Source organism: Grampus griseus, assembly GCF_964374135.1.
Source record: "Grampus griseus genome assembly, chromosome: 9".
Classification (NCBI taxonomy): Eukaryota; Metazoa; Chordata; class Mammalia; order Artiodactyla; family Delphinidae; genus Grampus; species Grampus griseus.
This window is the reverse complement of record NC_139003.1, coordinates 40,894,367-40,920,483: the sequence shown is the minus strand read 5'-3', so window position 1 is coordinate 40,920,483 and position 26,117 is coordinate 40,894,367. Positions and strand designations below refer to the sequence as shown.

Sequence of the window (26,117 nt, the reverse complement as noted above, 5' to 3'; positions counted from 1 at the left end):
TACCCTTTTCAGGGCTTCCCTGGTGGCGCAGTGGTTGAGAGTCCGCCTGCCGATGCAGGGGACACGGGTTCGTGCCCCGGTCCGGGAAGATCCCGCATGCCGCGGAGCGGCTGGGCTCGTGAGCCATGGCCGCTGGGCCTGCGTGTCCGGAGCCTGTGCTCCGCAGCGGGAGAGGCCACAACAGTGAGAGGCCCGCGTACAGCAAAAAAAAAAAAAAAAAAAAAAAAAAAGTACCCTTTTCAGATTGGCTTCTTCCACTTAGTAAAATGCATTTAAGTTTCCTCCATGGCTTTTTATGGCTCAATAGCTCATTTCTTTCTAGCACTGAATAATATTCCATTGTCTGGATGTACCACAGCTTATTTATCCATTCACCTACTAAAGAACATCTTGTTTGCTTCCAAGTTCTGGCAATTATGAATAAAGTTGCTATAAAAATCCATGTGCAGGTTTTTGTGTGGATGTAAGTTTTCAACGCTTTTGGGCAAATACCAAGGAGTGGGATTGCTGAATTGTGTGTGGTTTTGTAAGAAACTGCCGAATTGTCTTCGAAAATAGCTGCACCATTTTATATTCCCAGCAGCGGCGATGAACGAGAGCTCCTGTTATCCCACATCCTCACCAGCAGTGGGCGTTGTCAGTGTTTTGGACTTTTATCATTCTAATAGGTTTTCAGTGGTATCACATTGTTCTGTTTTGTTTTGTTTTGTTTTGTTTTTTGCAGTACGCGGGCCTCTCACTGTTGAGGCCTCTCCCGTTTCGGAGCACAGGCTCCGGACACACAGGCTCAGCGGCCATGGCTCACGGGCCCAGCCGCTCCACGGCATGTGGGATCTTCCCGGACCGGGGCACGAACCCGTGTCCCCTGCATCGGCAGGAGGACTCCCAACCACTGCGCCACCAGGGAAGCCCTATCACATTGTTTTAATTTGCAGTTCCCTAATGACATATGTTGTTGAGACTCTCTTCATATGCTATTTGCCATGTGTGTATCTTCTTTGCAGAGGTGTCTGTTCCGATTTTTGGGTTTTTCTTTTTCTTACTGTCAAGTTTTAAGAGTTCTTTTGGATAAAAGTCCTGTATCAGATATGTATTTTGTAAATAGTTTCTGTAGCTTGTATTCTCATTCTCTTCATGGAGTCCTTCACAGAGCAGACATTTTAAATTTTAATGAAGTCCAGCTTACCAACAGTTTTTTTCATGGATTGTGCCTTTGGTGTTGCATCTAAAATGTCTTTGTCAAACCCAAAGTCATCCAGATTTTCTCCTATGTTATGTATTACAGTTTTGTGTTTTACATTTAGGTCTATGACCCATTTCAAGTTAATTTTTGTGAAGAATGTAAGGTCTGTGTCTAGATTCATTTTTTTGTATGTGGGTATCCAGTTATTCCAGCACCATGTGCTGTTGTTTCCCACTGGCTTCTTTCAGAATTTTTCTTTATCTTTTACTTTTTGCAATTTTAAAATGATATGCCTCTGTGTAGCTTTTTTTGGTGTGTGGGGGGGTGGCATTTATCCTATTTGGTGTTCAATGAGTCTCCTAGATCTGTGCTTTGATGTCCAACACTAATTTGGGAGAAATTCTTAGTCATTGTTGTTTCAAATACTTCTTCTGTTCTCTCTTTCTCTTTCTTCTCCTGATATTCCTATTATGTGTATATTGTACCTTTTGTAGTTGTCTTACAGTTCTTGGATATTCTGTTCTTTTTTTTTTCTTTAGCCTTTACTTTAAAATTATAGTTATTTTAAATTCCCAGTTTGATAATTTCAACATCCTTGTCATATCTGAGGTTTGTCTGATGCTCACTCTGTCTCTTCAAACTGTGCAGGGTTTTTTGCCTTTTAGTATGTCTTCTAATTTTTGCTTGAAATCCAGACATGACGCACTCAGTACTAGTTTCCGTGGAGGTTTCTGCTCCAGTAAGTTGTGATTCTCTGTATCTGCCTGTCTATCTCTCCAACTCTGGGGGCAGTGGTTTGCTCTGTGACCTCAAATTTTCTGACACATACAAGAGGAGTTGTTGGTTTTCAGTTTGTTCAGTTTTTTACTTGTTATTAGGATGGAGTGACAACTCACAAACTCATTATATGCCAGACCAGAAACCAGAAGTCTCTCAGTGCAGTTTTATTTTGTATTTATCTAATTATGATTGAAGTGGAGCATATTTTTCTATCTTCCTATGTGTAAGGGGCATTTGATCCTTCTGTGAACTTTGCCCATTCATATTCTCTGCCAGTTTCAACCTTGAATTATCGGTTTTTCCTTCTTTATTTCAAGAACTCTTTATACGTTGGAGAGATGATTAGCTCTTTGTGAAATGAGTTGTATTCCCCCTCCTCCATTTTTCCATTTGCCTTTTGACTCTACTTATGGTATATTTTTGCCTTACAAAACTTTTTATTTCAAGAAGTAAATTTATAAATATGTCAGTGGTTTCTAGAATCTGAGACAGATATGGAATCGAAAAGATTTTGAAATGCATGAAGGTAAAGAGGAATTATTTACGATTATTATTCAAAACATCGTCTTCCATAGCCACTTCTGTCTCCCAAGGGAGTGACGTTCTTTCTCTTCGGAGGAGATTTTTTGGCAATCTCCCTAATGAATCCTGTAACGTGAAAAGACAGACCTCAGCGGAGTAAGGTAAAGAGAGGAGAAATAATTTGCACTGCATAATGAAGTAAGAATAGGTACATTTCCAGGAGTACCTCAGACAGGGGCTCAGGGGAGGAGCTGAGGAAGAGTAGAACTGACCATCACACTAGGTGGCAGTGAGCCTGGAGAAGGGCACCCAGTGGAGGATTTCCAGGTGGGGTAGCGGGGGAGTGTTGAAAGGCAGGGATGTGGGCTGCACAGTTTTATGTCGTCTTCTATACTGCACTACAGTGCAACCTCCTGCATTACTCCCAAACCATTATTAAGTAGGCACAGACACAGCCAAAATAGAGTGGGGTGAGGTATGATCAAGAGAGCAGAAGCCCCAAACAAATTTCCAGAGATGCAGATGAGGCGCTGCAGCCTGGGTGACTCAGGAGTTACTTTGAGACAAATTCTTTCCCCCAAAAAGCCTAGAGCCACAGTTTGCCAAACTTGGTTATACATTAGAATCGCCGGAGGGAGGTTTTTAGAATCACAAACGCCTGGATTTCACCAAGGCCAATTAAATTAGGTGCTCTGTAGGTAGGACCCAGGCACCAGGAGGCTTTAGAAAGTTTCCCAGGTGACGCTGATGTACAACCAGGGTTGAAAACCGTTGTTTTAGATCAGTTCCTCCCAAACTGAAGTGCTTCCCAAACGATTTGAAGTGTGCAAATAAATCACCCGAGGCTATCGTTATAATACAAATTACAAATCATTAATTAGCAGGCAGCCCAAGATTTTGCTTTTTTTTTTTTGGGCTACGCAGACCTCTCACTGTTGTGGCCTCTCCCGTCGCAGAACATAGGCTCCGGACGCGCAGGCTCAGCGGCCATGGCTCACGGGCCCAGCCGCTCCGCGGCATGTGGGATCTTCCCGGACCGGGCCACGAACCCGTGTCCCCTGCATCGGCAGGCAGACTCTCAACCAGTGCGCCACCAGGGAAGCCCAGATTTTGCATTTTTAACAAGCTTCTGGGTGATGCTAATGACGCTGAGAACCACATTTTGAGTAGCAAGGGGTGGAGGTGGCTGACGTGTGGATTACTGCTACAGCTCAATTGCCTTCCGGGAGGCTTCTAATTTACGCTGAGTTGAGACTGCTACTTGTCCTACTATATCCATCCTCCCTTCTCTCCTGGTAGTAGAACTTCCTATTTTCAGCTGCACACTTGTCTAGACAGAATTTTTAGCCTCCTTTACAGCTGGGTGGTCCTGTGCCTATGCTTGGCCTACTGAGGTGTGAGTAGAAGTCATTGTCTGGGAGGGGCTGTGGCCACTCCTCTCCCCGCCCTTCTTCCCGCAGGCCCAGGTGCAGTCAAGGCAGTGGTTGCCCAGGAAGCCTTCTTGAGCCACAAAGTGGAAGCTACATGCTGAAAGTGGTGGCAACGAGATAGAAGGGGCCTGGGTCCCTGGCAACACGGAGCCTCCTTCTAGCCCTGCACCACCTGCCACTGGAAGTCTTTTCTGTGAAAAATAACCTTCTCTCTTTTTAGAGCCTTGCTCTTTTGGATTTCACTCATAAGCAGCTGAACCTAATCCTAGAGACACTTACGCCCTCTGACAGACTGTGTGTGTCTGTGTCTTCCCATGCCTGACAACAACGGGGTGAGATGGATCTTTTTTATTTTATTTTATTTATTTTTTTAACATCTTTATTGGAGTATAATTGCTTTACAATGGTGTGTTAGTTTCTGCTTTATAACAAAGTGAATCAGCTATACATATACATATATCCCCATATCTCCTCTGTCTTGCGTCTCCCTCCCTCCCACTCTCCCTATCCCACCCCTCAGGTCACAAAGCACCGAGCTGATCTCCCTGTGCCATGCAGCTGCTTCCCCCTAGCTATCTATTTTACATTTGGTAGTAATGACAAGTTTCCTGTGGCCAGGATGTAGGCTAAAAGAAATGGGCAGGGAAAGAGTGAGCCTGCAGAGGCGCAGGCTGTGGGTGTTGATGAGTCCCGGTTTTACTCTATAGACAAAGCAGACTCCAGCCTGCGTGGTGGCTAAACTATACCCTGGGTGTAGAGACAATGAGAGCAAGTGTTGATCCCTCACTCATCATGTTGTACTAGCATCATCTTACATAATAAAGGCGGCGTCACCTCGTGGCTAACAGCGCGGAGCCTGGAGCCAGACGGCCTGGCTGCAAACTCCTGATTCATCGTTTATTAGCTGTGCAATCTCCAGCAAGTTACTTAACTGCTCTCTGTTTCTAGTTCCCTATCTGTAAAAGCAGATGATCATGGCAGACCTGCCTAATGTAGTTGTTGTGAGATAATCCACGTCCCAAAGCCCTCCGTAAACATCAGCTCTTGTTGTTAGTGCTCCCAGCAGCGCTAGGAAACAGGTATTATTGCTCTCATTCGAAAGAGAAAGTAACTGAGGCACCAGGAGCTTAAACAAGATTCAAACCCAGACAAGTGACTCCAAAACCTGTTGCTTCCTGAATTTCCCACTGGTTGTGCTTTGATGTGTCCCCCAGCCAGGAGGCAGCAGGACAGAGTTTTGTCCTGTCCCACCTCTTATTTCTCAAAAGCTCTCTGCTCCCCTAGGAGCCTTGTACAATGTCCAGGCTCTCGCTGATATTTGCAGAGGTACAATGGAGGGAATCACTGTAAAAATACTAACACCTGGTGTTTTTCTGAGCCTGTGCAAAGTGTGCCTCTCAGAGGGGTGAGTCCTCAGGGGAGACTGGAAGTCTCCGGGGTCTGAAGCTGCCTTGAGCGTGGGCTGCCATGGAAGCCCTTGGTGTGTCCTCTTGCCCATCTTTCTGCTGCAGTTTATTGACTGCAGCTTTGTGAACCTGTGAGTTACATTTGCAGCATTCTGAGGCCCAATGGGTTCCTATAAATACTCCATGTAATTAATTATAAACAAAGCAGCCAGCCGGGAGCACAATGCCCAGATAAATCCTTAGCAAGCCTCTTTGTGTGCTCTTTACCTCTCCTCTGCATTTCTATCCATCCAAGAGCTTCAAAAGTGTAATCCCCAGAGGAATTAGCCTCTAACACACTCACCGGCAGTGTGAGGAATTTCCCAGGTATATTCAGACTAGAATCCGCACCCCTCATCTTTTGTATAAAACAGGATGTCTTTGGAATTCTTCTCACTGAAACAAGAGCTTTTCTGGTAGAACTAAAAATGACAAAGGCAGCATCTCCCAAGGTGTTTCTGTAGAGCATGAAGACCACAGAGTATTAATACCTCTCATAGGAGGAGAAGGGCCTCTAGGTCAAAAATGTTGGGTAAATAATGAGCTGAACACACTTCTCTACTGCAGAACTTTCACCCTGTGGCTTTCCAGGAAGCAGAGAAGTTATGCTGTGCTTCCAGACTATTTAGACTGTGGAGTTCTTTTTACACTGTGGAGTTCTTCCTTCTCAAAGCAACACATCCCAGAACATACAACTCCGTGTGTGTCATGCACCCCCTTGGCAGGCCGGGGAAGCTGGGGATCCCTTCTCAGAATAACGTTTTTAAGTGCAAAAAATAAAACACATAGGATTACAAAGGAAACCATTTGTATCAAAACCAAATATCACACTCCTAAAAATATTTTGAAATATTTAAAAATGGGCATGCATTAATATATGTATTTCTTTTTTAATGGATCTAATAATTACAGGTGTTTCAAGTACTCATGGCCATAAATGATATTTCAAGATAAGGTCATTCCTCGTTATTCACAAATTCTATATCTGTGAATTCGTGTACTTGCTAAAATTTATCTGTAACCCCCAAATCAATACTCATGGCACTTTTGTGGTCATTTGAGCAATGAGAAATTTCAATCACCTGACCTGCACGTTCCCAGCTGAGGTTGAAAAAGGCAGCGCCCTGTAAAACAAGGTGTCTTTTTCATGGTGTGTTTACTGCCACATTTTGGGCATTTTTATGCTTTTCGTTGGGGACTTCACTGTTTAAAACGGTCTCTGAGTGCAGTGCTGACGTGCCACCTTGTGTGCTTAAGTGCGCCTTATGAAGAAAATAGATGGGTAGTTAAGCTTCATTTAGATGTGAGTTGTGCTGTTGACTGTGACTTCAACATTAATTAATCAACTATAAATTAAATAAGATGTCTTTAAACAAAAACCACACATTAAAAAAAGATTGTGTATTGATTGGTTGATGATAACGTTGTGACCAGAGGCTCACAGGAATGTAAGCCTGTTTTTCCGCTAGGCGCAGTGGTTCAGCGTTTGCTAATTCCGTATTCAAGGTGACTATAGCACATAACTGCCCTGAGTAATGAGAATTGACTGTATCTGCAACAAATGTAATGTGATGTGAAAATATCTGTGACAGACAGCTATGAATACAGTTGCAAACATACAGTGTTTTGTAAAATAATACAGTGTTTTGTTGCCTATGTTCATAATTAAAGGAAATGGTGAATTTTACTTAGAGGGTAGTAAAGACAATTTTTCCTATTCAAGTTCATAGGCACTCTTAATTCTGGGAGAGGGTGGTTCCCGTAGATTACAGTTCAGAATCCCTTCTTTAGTGGGACTAACTCAGGAGAGGGTAAAGTGGGGTAGCTGGTGAAAATTCCTGGGGGCTGCAGTCCCTGCTATGTTGTAGGTCAATACAAGTCTCAGATAAGATTTTTTAGCTGATTTGCTCTTGCTGGGGAGTCTGAAATATTTTTCCACCAGGTCCTGAACCCAAAAGGCTCTATGATAGAAGTTCTTGACAATTATTCATGTGGAAAATGAGGAGTCCCATTCCAATAGCAAAGGGTAAGAGAGGTCTTTAATCTGAAAATAGGAGAAACAAATGACAATATAGTATCGGGGCATTTAGATGAAAATCATGTCTTCTGACCAAGGGTGCCCAGAAAGGAAAGCATCCCCTGTGTTGATTGCTTTTCTTTCTTAACCTTCACACCACAAGGAGTATGATTCAACGGGGCTAATTCAAATGTGTCAAAAAGACGCTTCTTTTTTTCCCCTAAATAGCAAGATATAAGGAAGTGTGCCCTGGAGAGCAACTCTAATATTCATTCATTCATTCAGTCAGTACTACTTATTGAGCGCCTCTCATGGGCCAGGCATTGTTGTAGGGCTGTTGATACAGGAGTGAACCTGACTGGCCTGGTTCTCATCTCCTGGAGTTTCTGTTCAGGTTCTGGCTCTTCTCTCCAGGAGGCCAGTCCAGGAACTGCGGAAGAGGATGAAGAGGGGTGCAAGCCACCCCAAGAAAGCCCTTCAGGTGCCTGTCAAAGGACAGCACTCATACACTATGATTCTGAAAAACCAGAGGCTGAAGACAGTAGCTCAAGGGGCACCAGTGCAGAAATACGGGATAGAAACTGTCCCCCAGGGCTCTACCATAAATTCTGGACACTCAGATGCTATCAGAAGTATATACAACACCTTACAGGGACAGAATATCCCCAAGCCAGAGAGAAAGACATGGTTGAATCTCAAAGAAAGAACATGTCTGGATGGGAGTATAGAAAATGGAGGCAGAAGTGGACAGGCCTCACCCATGCGCTCCCAATCCAGGGAAGTGGGCCTGGCCTGGGACTCCAGTTCTTGTGGAGACAACGGTGATACCTAGTATTTCGTGCAGCATTAGTGTTTTATAAAAAAAATTGAGATGGGAGCACCATCTTCTCCCACCCTTTGATTTCTTGGTGCTTTGCCCCAGGAATGAGATCAGGGCTCAGAACCCAGGCACATCCATCCTCCCATCTGAACCTGTTCAGGTGGAGAATGAGGAAGATGGAACTGGTTAAATTATCCCCAAGGTGGGGGGTTCAGTCTTAAGAGAATTTAAACAGGAAAAAGTGGCAGGGACAGAGATGACATCTAGGGTGGGAGACGGGAGGTGGTCGGGCTCGGGAGGTGGTCGGGCTCAGGAGGATCCAACCTGGGAGCCCCCTCCCTGTACCTTCCAAATCTCCCTATACACTCCCTCTAGTTTCCCCCAACTTTTAAAATAACTCTATTCCTTCAGGGCCTTCTGGAAATAGATCAGGGCCTAAAATGAATTCTCCGTCCCCCCAACAACATCAAAAGCAATACAAGATTATTGACTTCACTAGTACTCGGAAATAAAAATTAGAATAGCAATAACTTGGAAGCGTTTTAAACGGGGGGATTGAATAGAATTTTCTAAAGGAATACAAAATTTTAGTGCACTGTTCTCTGGGTATATTCTGAGACTGAATGATTAAGATTTCAGATTAAAAAAACAATAACAAAACAACACTACAACAAGTATTGGTATTTTAGTCCTTAGAAATACGATGGGATGTTGGAACACCAAAACCAGCAGGAGGTGGATATACCAGGTGTCCACAGCCCCACACCTCCACACCTCACACCTTCAGTCTATACTCCGAGTTTGTATTTCCTGGTTGAAACAAGCAGCCTCCTGGGGGCTTGTTGGTCCTCTGTTGATCTACCTCCTGGGGACATGGGCTGGTCATGCTGAGTCAAGGATTCTGCCCAGGCGACAGAAATGAATGGGTTCACAACCTTTTAAGTGTGTTGGCCCCCCAAACTGAAGCTCACACAAATCTGGCCCGTTTGTCTTGTGAGTAGAGGTGGATTTACCATAAGTCCAAGAAAGATTAGATTTTAGGGTTCCTTCCAAAGCCCTGGAAGGGGCCCCAACAATGAGTTCACATGGTCCTATGCTTTGTAAAATTTGCAAAAGTAAGATATTTTAAACACTATTGCTTCCTCTCCGTCACAGTTTCCCTTATATCCAGTGGCTCTGGAAAAGCCATGGGAATTTTGGGGAAGTTGAAATGGAGATCTGTTTAGGCTGGATTTAGGTTGGACTATTTATGTGGTTAGCTGTCATTTCTGTGCACAGTTAAGGTACCGCTAGCCATCCTGGTGCAGGAAAGGGCTTCCAGGTACGCCCCTGTTGTCCACCAGCACCCTGGCAGAGGTTCAGGGCTAGTGGTCAGATCACAGTAGGAGAGAGTGTCCTACAGCTCCCAGCACAGGAAGTGTGTGGATCGTGGAGGAGAAACAAGGTGTGAAATGCACAAAGCCAGAAGCTAGTCTGTGGTAAGGTCTTCCAATCGTTGATACGATGAGTGGGAGATTTGGTTCATGCTGGTGCCTAGCCAAAATAGAAGTATTAATATCTCCCTATCAGGAATAAATAAATAAATTTAAAAATAATAAAATAATAAAGCATACACAATTATACACACACTGTCATTATAATTTTGTCTTTATTGAGACAAAGATTTGGGTGCCAGTGGTTTATTTGGGAAGTCATCCCCAAAAGTGGGAAAGGGGAAGTGAAGAGAGTGACACTAGGCTTTTAAGTGGGAGAAAAGCACTTTGCAAAGATGCTGCTGAAGAGGGGCCTGTGAGCTTGTGACACAGCCGCTCCCATAACCGTTTCTTGAATGAGTTTACCCAAGTTTCTGCCTTCTTGAGCTCCCCAGGAGCAGGTGTCCCTGAGGACTTAGTGCCCCCCTTGGTCTCCAAACACCTGCTCAATCTGGGGGTTGAATGGATTCTCCTTTCCCAGGACCTGGGGACACTGGAGCTGCACCTTCTTCCAGAAGCGATCTGCCAACAGCTGTAAAGCCACCTGCAAGAGAGAACCCAAAGGAGGAGTAAAAGGGAAATTAAAACAAAGTAAAGAAGTTACCAGCAAGATTTACTCTATCCCTTGTGCAGTGGACAGACTCTAGGATGGTTCCCCAGGATTCCTACCTTTGGGTCTTTGTATGATCCCCTTCCCTGGATGTGGATGGAACCTATCACTTGGTTCTAAGCAATAGAACATGGTAAAGGTGAAAGAATGTCCCTTCGGTGATTATGTTACATTATCTAAGGCTCTGCTTTGCTGGCAGACTTGCTCTGGAGACTTGCTGATGGGCTGATGATGTAAGAAGCCATGTTGGACAGCCCACATGGCAGGGAACAGAGGGTGGCCTCCAGCTGACATCTAGTAAGGAGTTAGGTCTTCAGTCCTACAACCACAAGGAGATAAATTCTGCTAACAACTCAAGTGACTCTGAAATCAAATCTTCCCCAGTTGAGACTCCTGGTGAGAATGTAGATTTTAGCCTCTGAGACTCTAAGTAGAGAACCCAATTAAACTATGCCAGCACTCCTGACCCACAGGAACTGTGAGACAACAAGTGTGTATTGTATTAAGCTGCTACATTTGTGGTAATTTGTTATTTAGTAATAGACAGCAAATACACTTTCTCAGAAAGGCATTTATTCACTTACCTGTGGATAGCTAACACTTACTGCAGGCTTAAGGCTTGGGTTTTGGAGGTGAACAGAAGGAATCCTTCCTTGAAGGAACTCCCAGCCTAGCAAGGGACCCAGACATGCAGAATGACACCACCAAACCCACAGGGAGGACTGTGAGGGATGCACACGGCTGGAAGGGGAAGAGGTGGCAACTCTGCTGGGTGCGAAGAAAGGATAGGTCCTCTCTGAAGAGTGTGGTGGCTGAGCTGAAGTTTCAAGGAGGAGTTCACCAGATGGATCATGAGGAAAGCAGGGTATGTGGTAGAGGACACAGCACATGCAGAAGCTTAGAGATGTGGAAGAGAAAGTCATGGAGGGGGACTATGGGTGCCTGGGAGATGAAGCTGAACGGGTCCCCTTGCAGGGCTGGGCTCCTGAAGGAGGCTGTGGGCACGGAGAGAGTGGTTGGAGTGCCAGGCTGTGGAATGTACAGGCTTAATGCACAATAGGCTTGTCCCTCTCTCTCTTGGCCTGATGCCCACTCTCTGGTTGCATTGTTGTATGTCCCTTTATTCACAATGGCAGCAGGATCCATTCTTGGTTGTTCGGTCCTCTGGCTTGTCATTAACATGCCTCTGATGAGGAGTCTTTCTCTGCAGATAATGCCCTCGTTTAGCAAATGGGCCCTGGACAGGCCTTCAGACCCCAGATGGCTACATCTCCATGGGAGGGGGGTGTGGGGGGGTTAATGCTGACTGATAGAGAAACGTGACTGCTGAAGGCCTCAGAGGGGAACACATTGTTCAGGGCAGATGCTCAGGGATGTCCCTGACTTTATACAGAAGCACATGGACATTGTCTTCAAAGGGCACATGCTGTTCATCATTCCAGCAAGCAGTGCAGCCAGCTCCCTGTGTGATGCTGGCCAGCCCTCTTCAGCCTTCTTCTCTGGGCTGAAATCCTCTCATTTGCAAAATGAATAAATGATCTAAAGACTCTTCTGGGTCTAAATTGTGTGTAAGATTTTAGCAGTTGTTAGAAAAAAATAGAACTGGTTGAGTCGATACATTAAATATCCCCAGTATTTTAATATGTTCCTGAGCCTTCTGAGGTAGACCCCAAATTCCATCCATCCAACAATGTAATCTTGATCATATCCATGTGGTGTCTAACACACATACACACCCCACTTGCCACCAACACACACAACACGTACCACATACCACACACACACACACACACACCTCTCAGACCTAAAGAGGCTGATTGTCAAGCCAGCACGTTTCCAGGAAGGGTCTGATCATCTCTCACACTATAAGCAGTCACGTCTTCAAAAACAGAGGACTGATTTTGGGCTGTTTTTCCTGCTACTTCTCAACAAAGTAGGCTGCTTCCAAGTCTGTGGAAAATTACTGGTTCTTCTTTTTTGTTTTTTGCCTTTTACTTCGATATACCTAAGCAGTCTTCCTAACAATTATGTGGTATCAATTCATTTGTGGTCATTTATTTCCCAATGTGAATTAATAAAGGAGGAGATGGGGGTGAGGATAAGCAGAGGAAAGTTCAAATAAAAGAGCTGAGATTTGAGCATGTGGTAACTATTTGGTTTGAAAGCAATTAGTTGGCTATCACTCTAATGGAGACTAAAATATTCATGTGTGCATTGCCAATATTTTGGATCTAAAATGAGAATGGTATTGTTACTACTAAACTAGATACTTGTGATAAAATGACCTACTACAATTATTCATTCGTCTGAGAAACATTTACTGAGCACCTATTGTGAGCTTCTTATAACCAACCTCCTCTTGTAACTCCCATGATGCTCTGCACAGGGCAAGGCCCAGTCATCCTCATTACTCCAAGCGAGGTGTTCCTTGAACACAAATATCTTTTGTGCTTCCCTTTTCACAATTAAAAATGTTAAAGCAATATCTATTCATTTGGGGAAAAATTAAAGGACAATTAAGCAAAAAGAAAAACAGAATAAAATTTATCTTAATTATAATAGAGATAGTCACTGTTAACATTGAGCCTTTCTGAGGCACACACACATACATTTGATCCCTCTGTAAATGTTTTATAATCTGCTCTTTTGGAGGTATAATTTACACACAGTAAAATGAACTCTTTTTGGTAAACAGTTCCATGAGTGTTGACAAATGCATTCAGTTGAGTAATCATCGCAACAATCTCTAATCTGCTTTTTATTTACTTTGCTCTATATTACAAACATATTTCTTTGCCACTAAAAGTAGATCTGTATCGTTTTTATTTGCGGCATGATATTCCATCAGATATGTGCAAGCTAATTTATTTCACTGATGCATTTTTTTCGCACACATCTCCCTAACATTTGTCCTCAGGACAGGGGTGGAGACAGTTTCCTGTTGCCAGTGTGCCCAACATCTGCAGCCCAGGAGGGGTTCACAGGCTGCCTCATTTACTAACCCTACTAGACATGCGCACGGAAAGAAATCTGGTCCAGCAGAACGCTAGGGAATGTGGAGTTCTGGTTAAGTGGAATATTCTGGTTAACAAGGTTAGGCCCTTCCTTGTCTCTTCTTTTGCAGTTGATTCAGCTGCCTGAGCTCTTGCAGGGCCCCAGCTGCAGAGCCCAGATGGTTGCCACATTGGCGGTGCTGCTTTTGTCTAGGTGCCACTCAGTTCTATCAAGTGTGGCCCATCCTCTGGGTAAGTCCACATCCGATGGGCACTGGTGCTGTTCTGCAGGCATCCCTGCAGCTCCAGTGCTTCTGTGGGGCGTTGCCACCCACCCATCTGTCTAGTGCTGCTACTCAGAAGCCCTCATGGTGGCAAAACCATGTGATGGTCATTGGTCCACTGTGAAGTTTTCTCTTTGAAACTCTCATAGAAGAGGTGACAAAGTAGGGCAACTTAACACCCCATTGTCTTATATAAGTTTTTGGTGAAGCAGCTTTTTCAGTTTTTACTTGCAGCCCCTGATCTCCCTAGGATTCAGGCATGAGTCCACAGAGAGGGGAGTTGGGGGGTAGGGACCTGGTGCCATTTCTTGATTCAGCCCTTGGTGACAGCCACCATATGGCTTCTAGAATTTCTCTCCCTTCTAATGACAATTTAAAATTGCGCCACGCTTCTTTACCTAACCACATTTATATTTATGATGAGTTCTTCACCAGGAGAGTACCAGGTCCTCCAAGAAAATATACCATGTCAGATCCAGCCCACATGCTCATGATCTGCTCGCATATCCAGACATGATAGAAGCCCAGCAGTGGTCATAGCTGGACATCATCTGTGATTCCTCCACATTCCCACTTTTTAAGCTAACTGTATGTATTTTGCTACAAAAATGGAACTCTTTAGTAAGACAATCATAAAAACAAACCCTGAACAGTAACTACATTTTTGTAATATTTTTAAAGAATAAATGCAATTCAGAGCAAGAGTATATAGATTTCACCAACAACTTAGCATGACTGATACCTTTTAAGTTGAACTCTTGCTAAATTTAACTCTGGGCTTCTACCAGACCAAAGTAAAAAATCTACTGTGAACTTATTTTTCTTGAAGGGAGAACAATTCCAGGCTGTCTTGTAAGATTGCTTTTAAACACCTGCAGGGAAGCCCTCACCACAGGGAAGGCACAGTTTTACTTCTCTGGCCTCTTAATCTGTCCAGAAACACAGTCTATTGGACCTGGTTACTTTTGGTCCCAATTAATTTTACATTTGTAAACTTACAACATGACAGTGGTGTAAGAGGTATTTAAAAACATTTAAGGAAAAATGTTACATTTCCAGCTCGAGCCTGTCTGTGCTGGTTCAGGCTGCCACCACCAAAACCACTGCTTGTCAGTTGGTGTATAAAGCAAACTAAACAAACATGGTCCCTGATGCCTGGGAGGGCCAGCCTAAGTGACTGTTATTTGAGGGTTCCCTGGCCCAGGAGGCCCTCCCTCCTCTCTCTCCCCACTGCCAGCTTAACTGCCTTTTTTGAGGGGCTGCACCAGTCTGTCAACGACCTTGGGTCCCAGGGGCTTACATGTTGAGACAAATAAAGACCTAGAGACTGTTAACTTATTTAAAGCCAATCCACTGATTATATATCTGATGTCTGCCACCAGCAGTGTATAAGGGTCAGGTCTCAAGAAAGAAGAGGGGATTGATGTCATGGAAAATTCACTGCCTGTAGGAAGAGTTTTAAGAGGATTGGTTTGAGTTGCTACTTCCATGAGGAGAGGAGAGGAGGCTGTTTTGCAGAGAGCTTTGTTGCGCGAAGCTTCTAAGGCAGGAGGTGTTAGGAATGTTTAGCCGGGTGGTCTCAGCATAGCCAAGGAAAGCAGACTTGATGTATGTTCGTGGCTCTTGCAACGTTTTCTGTTTACTATTGTCTGATTTTAGGCCCAGAGATCTTTTACGTACCTTTTCAGATACTTAACTTTGCAAAGATGTTAAAAAGTGGGTGTTTAAACAGATAAAATTGCTACAGCTTCAACAGGTCACAAATCTGGGTCTCGGGTCTTTGCAATGACATTTCTTTTCTAAGAAAAACTTTCTTTGCATTTTGTCAGCAGTTTGACTGCTATTCCCAACTCTCGGATGCACCTGCTCTCTCTGGAGCATCTAGCGATCTCTTAGGACTTCTTTCCAGCGGGTCCTGCTGAGATGGGCAATGGTTCCCACTTTGTGGTAGTCACACCTGCGTCATCCCTCTCCTTTGAGTGTGGTAGGCCTTGTAACTTGCTTTTAACTTCTAAAATATGGCACAGGTGATGGAACGTTACTCTGTGATTAGGTTACGTACAGTAGTGACTGACATAACTGGCAGGCTCTCTCTGTTGCCATTTTGCACCCATTGATGAAGCAGGTTGCTCAGGTGGCCTCTGAGCAACAACTGATTAGGAACTGAGACTCTCAGTTCAACAGGTCTCAAGGAACTACGTTCTGCTAACAAATGTGAGCTTCCAAGTCAAGCCTTCCGATGAGACCCAGCCCTGGCAGACACCTTGATGGCAACTTGGGAGAGTCAGTGGAGCAGGATACCCAGCTAATCTGTGTCTGGATTCCTGGCCACAGAAACTGTGAGATAAGAAATGTGTCTCCAGGGCTTCTCTGGTGGTGCAGTGCTTGGGAGTCCACCTGCCGATGCAGGGGACACGGGTTCTTGCCCAGGTCCGGGAAGATCCCACATGCCGTGGAGTGGCTGGGCCCATGAGCCATGGCAGCTGAGCCTGCACATCCGGAGCCTGTGCTCCGCAACGGGAGAGGCCACAACAGTGAGAGGCCCGCGTACTGCAAGAAAAAAAAAAACCAAAAAACCACAAGAAATGTGTCTCCTACACTATTGATGGGAATGTAAATTGGTACAGCCATTATGGAGAACAGTATGGAGGTTCCATAGCAAACTAAAAATAGAGCTACCATATGAACCTGCAATGCCACTCCTGGGCATATATCTGGAGAGAAACATGGTCTGAAAGGATACATGCACCCCAATGTTCACTGCAGTGCTGTTTACAATAGCCAAAACATGGAAGCAGCCTAAACGTCCATCGACAGAGGAATGGATAAAGAAGATGTGGCACATATACAATGGAATACTACTCAGCCATTAAAAAGAATGAAATAATGCCATTTGCAGCAACATGGGTGGACCTAGAGATTGCCATACTGAGCAAAGTAAGTCAGACAAGAAAGAGAAATATCGTATGATATCGCTTATATGTGGAATCTAAAAAGAAATGATACAAATGAACATATTTAGAAAACAGAAACAGACTTACAGACTTAGAGAACAAAGCTATGGTTACCGGGGTGGGGGTGGGGGGAAGGGATAGCTAGGGAGTTAGGGATTGACATGTACACACTACTATATTTGAAAAGGATAACCAACAAGGACCTACTGTATAGCACAGGGAACTCTGCTCAATGTTATGCGGCAGCCTGGATGGGAGGGGAGTCTGAGGGAGAAAGGATACATGTATATGTATGGCTGAGTCCCTTTGCTGTGCATCTGAAACTGTCACAACATTGTTAATTGGCTATATTCCAATAAAAAATAAAAAGTTAAAAAGAAAAAGGAATCTGTGTGGTTTTTAAGTCATTTGCTATGCAACAATAGATAACTAAAATACCTTCTCAGTCTTAATTCTCTTTGATCTTTATTTTTCTTCATAACTTGATCCCTTGGGCCAATCTCATGCCTGCCAGTGTCTCCTGCTCTCAGCTAGAAGCTGGTGATTCCCAAACCTGTGTCTCCTGAGATCAGAACCCATAAATACGATCTAATGGCTGGATACTGTGCAGGCACCCCAAATTCAGAATGTTCAAATCTGCTCCTTCTTCTGAGTTCCTTGACTTTTTATTTTCACCTCCCTTCATCCAGTTGTCGAATCCTGTGAGTCGTCTCACTCCCACCCACCAAATCCAATCAATCAGCAAGTCTAGCATTATATATATTTCTTAAAATTCTGGTTCTACATTTTGGAAATGAGATGAAAAAGTAAAGTGGTTCTCAGTCTATTGATGTACAGGAATTTTTATATGCTTATTTATTTTCCATTAAAATATAAGTAAAGAATTTAGATGGTGAATATAATCTGGCTCAAAAATTAATATCTATCAATCATAAATTTGAACTGTTCAACATAGCCCATATTTTTCAATGGGCTGTTCAACATAGCCCATTCAACTGGAGCAGTTGAATCAATAGTGGTTACGCACTCCCCCCTGCTTCTCTAGCAGGGTTTTAGGAAGAAACAGGCCAATAAAATACAGCCTGCTCACCCCTTGGTGGTGAGGGGCCGGTATCAACTATTTTTGCTCAGATGTACAGGATTGGTGAGGGGGCACTTGAAAAAGGTCCGAGTCTACTCTTTTGGTTGGTATTATGTCTGTGCCATAAGGATGAGGCCCTGAGACTCAGCCTTGCCCATCTGACTCTTTCAAGATGGAAAAGATGTGGACCCCCATAGCTGCCCCATGGTCTAGAAGGATCCCTTCACACTGCTTCTGCTGTAGGGCACACCATCGGGAGGCGAGTACGCAGGGACAGCCAGCGGCCCCTCTTCAAGGCTTCAAGTCACAACCCCGTCCTGATGGTGCTCACATCTGTATCTCCAGCTCAGATCCCTTCCTGAGCTCTAAGCTCATATATTATCTGCTGCAGGGACATCCCCATTTGGACATCCTAGAGGCTCTTTAAATCCAACATGTACCAAACTCGTCCTCAAACCACCCTATCCCCCTAAAGGTGTTCTTGACCTCAGCAGTCAATGAAATCATCTATCCGGTTTCCCAAGTCACAAAAGAAGTGTAATGCTCAGCATCTCTTTCTCTTTCACCTCGACATTCAATAAATGACCATGTTCTGTTGATTCAACTATCCGAATCTCTCCAATACAGGCCTTTCTTTCTCCTCACTACCTCTGTTCAGGCCATCACCCTCTTGTGCACAGGAGTGTCCACACCCCTGCTAGACCAAACCATTCTTCATGCTGCTTCCACAGGTATCCTTTTAGAGAACAAGTCTAGGTATTTTTCCCTCTTGCTGAAAAATCATCAACGGCTCTCTGTTCTCCACAGTTGAAAAGTTGAACCCTATTCAGACCTTATGTGACCTGTCCCTGAATATCTCTCTTGCTCCTTCTCTCTTCACTCCACTCTCATGTTCTATGTCCCAGCCACACTGAAGCACTTTTATTACCTCCAACGTGCCATGCTTCCTTTCGTATTCAGGTCCTTGCCCTGGCACTTTCCTCAGCTCAACACTTTCTGCAGTCCCTCCCCTCTTCCTTTCACTTGGCTAGTTCATGGTCTTAGTTCTGAGTTCCCTCCTCTGAAACTCTTTTCTTGCACCCCTCTCTCCCATTCCGTCCCCCATAATGCTCCCACAGCATCTGTGCTTGCACAGTTGGAGGCATTGACTACTTTTTACATTTAATTATCTGTTTATTTGTCATTCTCCCACTCTACCCTATAATCTCCTTAACCGGCAGGGGTGGTTTCCTGTTCACCCTTCTCACTGTGTTTGATACCGCATAGGCACTCAATAGACATTCTAGGATGGGAATTTGCCATCTAGACTGCTCAGCTCAACATACATGATAACTAGGCAGGTTTTAGGCATATCTATCCATTGTCAGCCACTTTAGATGTGGCTCCACCACTGTTGCCCACTCTATCACCCACTCTCAGCATGTGAACAAATCTCTCAGGAATAACATAAGATTATGACACACCGATTTTCAGCTTTTTTTTTTTCCGGTACGCGGGCCTCTCACTGCTGTGGCCTCTCCCGTTGCGGAGCACAGGCTCCGGACGCGCAGGCTCAGTGGCCATGGTTCACGGGCCCAGCCGCTCCGCGGCATGTGGGATCTTCCTGGACCGGGGCACGAACCCGTGTCCCCTGCATCGGCAGGTGGACTCTCAACCACTGAGCCACCAGGGAAGCCCCTCAGCTTTTGACTCTGTTCTCAACAATCAGTTAACGGCGAAGCTGTTTGAGTGCAAGGAAGAGCCCCAATTTGACAGACCTCTAACCCTAATACTATTTTAAGAGTCAGGGACAGAACTGGCTTTTGATAGATCAGACAAATATGTCCCGAGGGATACAACAAAGCTGTCTTTGACCCTCTTCTTTTTAGTTTGTTCCTCATTGCTCCCTCTCTGACCGTCTCCTCTTGTCCCCATTCTCTGTAGAATCAGAAGGGCAAAATTCTGTAATGTCCAAAGAATGACAAGAACTACTACCTAATTATTGCCAGAAAGCAGGTCTCCACATTAATTATTCTAAAACCAAAGACATCATTTTTTTTTTGGTGGGGGAGCAAACTCTAATATTTAACCAGCTTCTAGCCAATAATTCTCTTGGATCAACCCATCCACGTGATACACAGGAAACAGGTATTCTGAGGCACATTACTTAGATCGTTTGGGTTGTTGTTACTTAACACAGTATGTGCATTTAATACTCACTTTAAAATTTACCCAGCATCTCTGAGACTCTACTGTCCATCCATCTGATCGTGGAATGGCACTCGTCCCTTTCTTTTTAGTTAATTAATTAATTAATTTTTATTTTTGGCTGCATTGGGTCTTCGTTGCTGCATGCGGGCTTTCTCTAGTTGTGGCGAGCGGGGGCTACTCTTCATTGCGGTGGCTTCTCTTGTTGCGGAGCATGGGCTCTAGGTGCTCGGGCTTCAGTAGTTGTGGCACGTGGGCTCAGTAGTTGTGGCTCGCAGGCTTAGTTGCTCTGCGACATGTGGGATCTTCCTGGACCAGGGCTCGAACCCGTGTCCCCTGCATTGGCAGGCGGATTCTTAACCTCTGCACCACCAGGGAAGTCCCTCTTCCTTTTCTTTTGAGACAGTTCTTAGCCCTGCCCATGGGTATTCATGGCACCTAGAGCTCAGGGGGAGGGAGGACTATGATTCCTTTCATGCTTCTTAGGGGATGATCAGCCCTCCCTGTGGCCTGGCTGGCCATGGAGATCAAGGCTACAAGGAGTGCTTCTCACATTTGGACCCTTGTCAATGCCACAAAGGCCGCATCAGAAAGACGAGAGCCACAGAGGATTGCCTGTGGGTAAATGGCCCATCTCTCTTGCAGGGGACTGGCTTTCAAAATGTTAGAAGCAGCAGAGCTACTCCCCCACTTCTTTTTCTATTTTTTATACAAAGAAATATCGTGAGCAAGTCCAGTAGGTAGAACAGATAAAAGTGGAACTTCCCTGGCTGCAGCCAGGACAATGGACGGGGGAGGGAGAGGGGACAGAATCCCACCGTCTAGCTCCCCTTGCTCTGTGAAGAGGCCAGAGTAGAACTACTTTCCAGATTGTTCCTCGGAATTCTAAATGAGAAACAGCTCTTACTGCAGGATAGTGCTAGGGACACTGTTCTCCTCTTGTATGGTTCTCCTTTTTTTCTAGAAGGATCCATAGAAGAAATTTCTCACAGGGCTCACTTCCAGGAGTCCTTCTGATTTTTTTTTTTGAGTACTTAATTTATTTTTTATCTTCTTAAGGCTATGACTTATGCCCTTCTTTGCATCAGCCGCGTAGGAAGCGTGGAGCTGATTTTGTGGGCCCTTGCAGGCTGTTTCTTAGAACTTCCTGGGACACGTTGTGAATTGTAGACATTAAGTCAGGAATTCAGGTATCATTTCTACCTTATTTTCTTTTTACTCTGATTTTCATTTTATTATTTTATTTATATTTTATCAATTTAATTTATATTTATTTATCTTCTATCTTACACATGTGTGCACATCACCTCAAATTCTTTCTGGAATAAAATAGGATAAAAACGAATGCATGTGTGCATAATTATATTACAAAGATAACGTAACAGACTGCCCTCAGCAACCATCGTGTGACTGCACTTACCTCATTAGGGTGGAATCCATCCACGGGTTCAATGAGCTGCCAGGGCTGCCCTCCGCTCTTCTGCCACTCCTCCGTGACTGCGGGGCGTGCACACACACACACACATACACACACAGAGGGTTAGAGGCATGCTTTCCTGAGCAACAGTTAACACCCAAGAGCAAGGGCTGTGAAGTAGGCTCCTCCTGGGCCCATGCTTACCCAGCCACGTCTGCCTCTGCCGGGGGCTTTCTGAACAGAAATAATCTTTCCATTGTGTCATTATTTTTTCTCTAACTCAGGAAGACAAATGTGTGAGAGTGTTGGATGAATGTGGTTTGTAGAGTGAGGAGGGTGGTGGGGAAGGGTGGGCTGGAAAATATTCGACATCGATTTAAGTCCATCTCATTTCTCAGTGGCCAGGAGGACAGAATTTCAGGGGTAGGAGGAAAATATTAAGCATTTTGTTAACATCTCCTTTCATTGGCTGCCATTTCCAGACACTGCCTGCATATGTCAAGCAATCATCATTAAAACTCACAGTTTGTCAGAAATATAATCACCTAAAATGATCTGGACATCACATTTAGAGTGAGTATGGCTACAGAGAAAACGTTATGAGCCCCAAAATGATGAACAGCAATAATACTGTCCTTCAACAGGGGTGAGACCAGGAATGTCAGTTGCTCCAAGGCAAAGGCATAATGAACTCTACATTATAATATCATACCGTCAATAAGAACTCCTCAAGGAAACGTCAAGTCCCTAGACAGCCTCCAGAGAGAAAAATGTGAAACGAACCACTCCCAGTGTAGCCCATGTCCTCATTCCCTGGTGTCCAGAGAGGGGAGCCGGCACAGCTGAGATTCCTCTAGTTCTTTCCGCTTCACTTCACAAAAACTCAAGGGCAGGGAGATGTTCCCTCTTGCCCTCTTTGTTTATCTCTCTTTTGCCCCAAGGGAAGGAATGGAAATGCTATTAGGGGCTTTAACTGGGTGAGAGAAGCTGGACTTTCCCAGAGCTGAATCAATACTATGCTGCTTTTGTAATTAGTCCTAATATCACGCCAGGCCGTCCACACTTGCTACCCAATTCTTGTCCCCAGAGGGGCTTTAAATACTGCTGTCCTTCTCAGAGCACAGGAAACAATTCCTGCTGGTGCTTTAGAGTCCTATACTGGATCACCAATTCCTGTTGGCTTTGTCCTTGCCAGAACGGCCACCACTGAGCCACTCTCTTATGCTTTATGCCTGGGTTTTACTGGAGGTTGCTAGAAGCAGCAGCTAATGGAAAGTGGCCTTTGCATTTCTTGTGAATCTCCGATCAAGGATATTGTCCACTGTGTCCTCCACTTGTGGTCACAAGGGAGAGATTGCTTCATGCTGGTAAACCGTGTATCTCTCTGAAGGCATGGTATGTATCTGCTCTTCTGATAGGAAGCTCAGAATTACAATGCTACTGAAACCACACTAACCCTTATGAAGCCTTATTCCTTCTGCTGAACCAGCTTGCAGACCTCACAGTTTCCTGCCATTGGCCCTAGGTACCCCGTGAAAGACAGAGCCTTAGGGAAGCTTGCCTGGCTCTAGCTTCAGTTTACCTGGCTGTCCTGTTTTTTAGGCATGACCTCGGAACCGGATTTTCTGCTTCAGGTTCAATTGTGGGTGCTTCCCCTTCCCCTCTGGGTCTGGTGTACCATGCTGCCCCAGCCCAGCCCTGCTCATCCTGGCTCACCTGTCATGCGTTCCCCATGCTTGGTTCAGACTCTTCTTTCTCCCCCTTGGTCGGGAGACAATGGGTCACTTTCCTACTTGTTTTTTGGGTCCTGCTGTTCTACTTTCTAACTTTATGCTGATTCTCTCTCTGAGCCATTTCCAATCTGAACATCCAACCAATTACCCTTAATGGAGCACCAGGCATTGGAAGGGTTTCTTCAAATACAAAGTCAATGTCGCCCCCACTGAGCCCCCTCAGCGCTTTTTGTTCTTTTGTACTATTTGTCTCATCTCTACTTTGCAGCCCCACAGGGTGTCTAATACAGAAATCAACACTGATGCAGAAAGGTCCAGCCCAGGCAAGATGTCAGCCTCCTAAGCTCCTCTGTAACTTCAGAGGTGACCTCGCTTCCTTCACGTAAATCCTCAATGAACTTTTCAATTCTTTCTCCTGCTTCTCCCTTATTTTCAGTTTGGTTTCACCTTATGCTATACAAATGTTAAAAGGAGGAAGAAAAGAAAGAATGAAAGAAAATCTCAATCAGATGTTAAGTAATTCCCAGGCCTGTTGGACAATGGGAACCAAGCCCAGTCAAGACCTAAGAAAGGGTTGTATTAAAGAGATAGACAGCAAGCCGTGGGCCTGACCTGGACCACTCACACATCCTCTGACCCAGCGGGGGTAGGAAGTTCCTCATAACACTTTTAGACTCTTCACATTTGCCGAGAAGTTTGAGTAACGAATTGAATCTAAACTTGTGCCTTCCCTGGCCAAGAGAATGTTCAGAAAGGAATTACAGTGATCCGGAGATCTGGAAAATCGACAGTGGAAAGCAAATTTGAGCTTATAAATGAAACACGGTTTAAGCCAAGCTCGTGTTCCTGGAGAGGAATGTTTGTTAAGAGCTCCATATTAAAAACACCAGACTTTCTCATACCCGTGTTTCCTCTAGTGTGATTCAATGCTAGTCTTAACGAGACTTAAAGTTAGTCTAGGCTGTTTCCATTTTGATTTGAATTTTATGTGCATTACTAACTACCAAACTAAAAATTATGGCCCTTAGAGAAAGGGAGAGGTGGTGATAGATATTATACTTCATGGAACAGATGGACATAACTTAGTCATCAGAATTAGTGACTGTTTTTCAAAGTGAGAAGGAATGGTGATTCCTTCTACTCCCCTTGGAGGTTTGATCCCATAACGTAGGATATTTTCTCATATGATTATTGTGTCTCTGAGGCTTACCAGTCACTGAATATCTGTAGACATAAGAATTATAACACTTACAGGAAGAGTCAGTAACTCACAGGCAAGAGTTTAAGGTCTTACCTGTATTATGACGAGTGCTAGACAGAGTGACCCTTTTTAGTTTGATTATCTCAGGGTGAAATTTTGCTTTCTTAGAATAAATGCAATACCAGACAGTGGTCTCTACTTCTTCCCTGATTTAGACTGGGTGGTCCAAGCAGGTTATTATGGTAGATTGGTCAGTTCCCTTCCTGCCTGGGGCCATAATTAAAAATAGGCAAATAAATCGCCGTTTGTTCTTTGGAACACTTGAATTAAAGCTCTTGAAAGATCGTGAGTGATCTCTTTGGATTTGGTACGTAATGTACTTCCTTTATTTGTAAAGTCAAAGAAGCTCTGCTAATGACCGGTTTTTCAGAGATGCAATAGAAATCACAGGCGTTTCATAGAACATTTGGTAGCTCCTTGATGATTAGCAGATATTTAAAAAGAGAAATCTGAATTCTGGTCAGCACTATGAAGTCACTGGTCATTTTGACAAATGTACACTTGAGGGGAGGGGAGCTAAGAACCAAAACTCTAACTGAGTTGTCTTAGAAGCTGAGGGGAGCTGGTGGTATATGTAAAGTGTCAGTGAAAAAATGGCCTTGTCAGCCAAGTGGCATGCTCCTTTCTCTGTATGGGAGGTGTGGTGGAGATGAAGAAAAAGGATATCACCTGCTCAAGCTGGCATTTCCTGAAGGGAAAAAAAATTGCTGCCTCTGTTTAGCTCATAACCAGTTGGAGGATGAGTCAGCAAGAGAAAAAAGTCTCTGAGGTGAGCAGTCATCTCTTGGTGCTGGACTGAGGCTGTCAGAGTAGAGAACAGATAGGTCTCGCGTCTACTCTCAAGGGACAGGGACCCTCAACTGTCATTTGCTCTGTCACAGGGTATAAAATTGCAAATCTCATATGAAAAGTGATATTTGTGATGCAATAGCTCAAATACAGTATAGAAATGAGAGCAGAGATTTTCATGTGACTATTGAGACTGCAGATTTAATCAGTGACTCTATAGGGTTTTTAATTTCTGATAAAAGGAAACTGTGATAAGGAGATGCATTTCTAGCATAGCTTCCTGTGAGGAACTCAAAGTGATGCACAGGCTCAGTTGGTGATGGGGAGCGTTAGACACTGAAAAAGAATAAACATTTATTATCCATCTATCATAAGCCCTGGAAGAATGTAGTAGGTGCTTCACATACAGTGATGGTGGTGGTGATGGGAGGGTGTCAGCTAACAGGTATCGGAGTCCTTACTACATGACAAGCACTGTCTCTACCCTTACATAGAGCCCACGGTTTAGTTACTGCTACCGGGCACAAAAGGAAACTAATCTTGAACGGTTATTTCATTTGCTCGAGGTTACACAGCTATTCTATGTCTGAGTTGAGATAGGAATACAGGTCTATCTGGTTGTAAATTCTGGGCCCTTTGTATAATAACATTTTCACCTACATGAGTTAGGGCAGATTTCCAGGGTGATGAGCTGCCCAGGTGGGGGAGCTTATCCACAGAGATGGATCTGGGAGTGGATGCACCCTCTGCCTACTCTGGAAAATGCTAAAATCTCAAGGTAGGCATGCCCTTTGCAGTAGTCTAACATTGGGCGTAAGTTAAGACCTTACCACAGTTCTTGAAAACTAGATAAAAACGCCAGCTCTCTCAGAAGCACACGTGATAGCACGTAGCCATTAAATGCATAATGCTGTATCGGATGTTTCTGGAGGCAGATCCCAGGGTACCATTTCCTCTGCCTCCACTCTCCCTCCCACTGTATCTTCTCTAGTGGAGACTAACTTCATATGGAGAAGGCGAAGAAGGCCCTGGACCAAAACTGGACCTTCGTTTTTAAGAAACGTCAGGGAATTACAAAGTGTCAGCAAATTCCTTGAACTGCTGATGAGAAGTACCAAACAAGGAGCGATACCTAGGAG

The 26,117-nt window shown here is 44.4% G+C and overlaps 1 protein-coding gene across 1 annotated transcript in view; it reads right to left on the bottom strand.

Moving 5' to 3' along the window:
* Positions 1 to 9,957: 9,957 nt before the first annotated feature.
* The window catches only part of AOAH (acyloxyacyl hydrolase), a 170,805-nt gene continuing 154,645 nt past the window's right edge, over positions 9,958 to 26,117 (bottom strand). Inside the window, exons 20-21 of the mRNA XM_082662092.1 lie at positions 21,199 to 21,275; positions 9,958 to 10,213 (exon numbers count right to left, since the gene is read on the bottom strand). Of these exons, the coding sequence (XP_082518218.1) occupies positions 10,085 to 10,213; positions 21,199 to 21,275 (206 nt within the window). The 3' untranslated portion in view covers positions 9,958 to 10,084. The remainder of the gene's footprint in view (positions 10,214 to 21,198; positions 21,276 to 26,117) is intronic.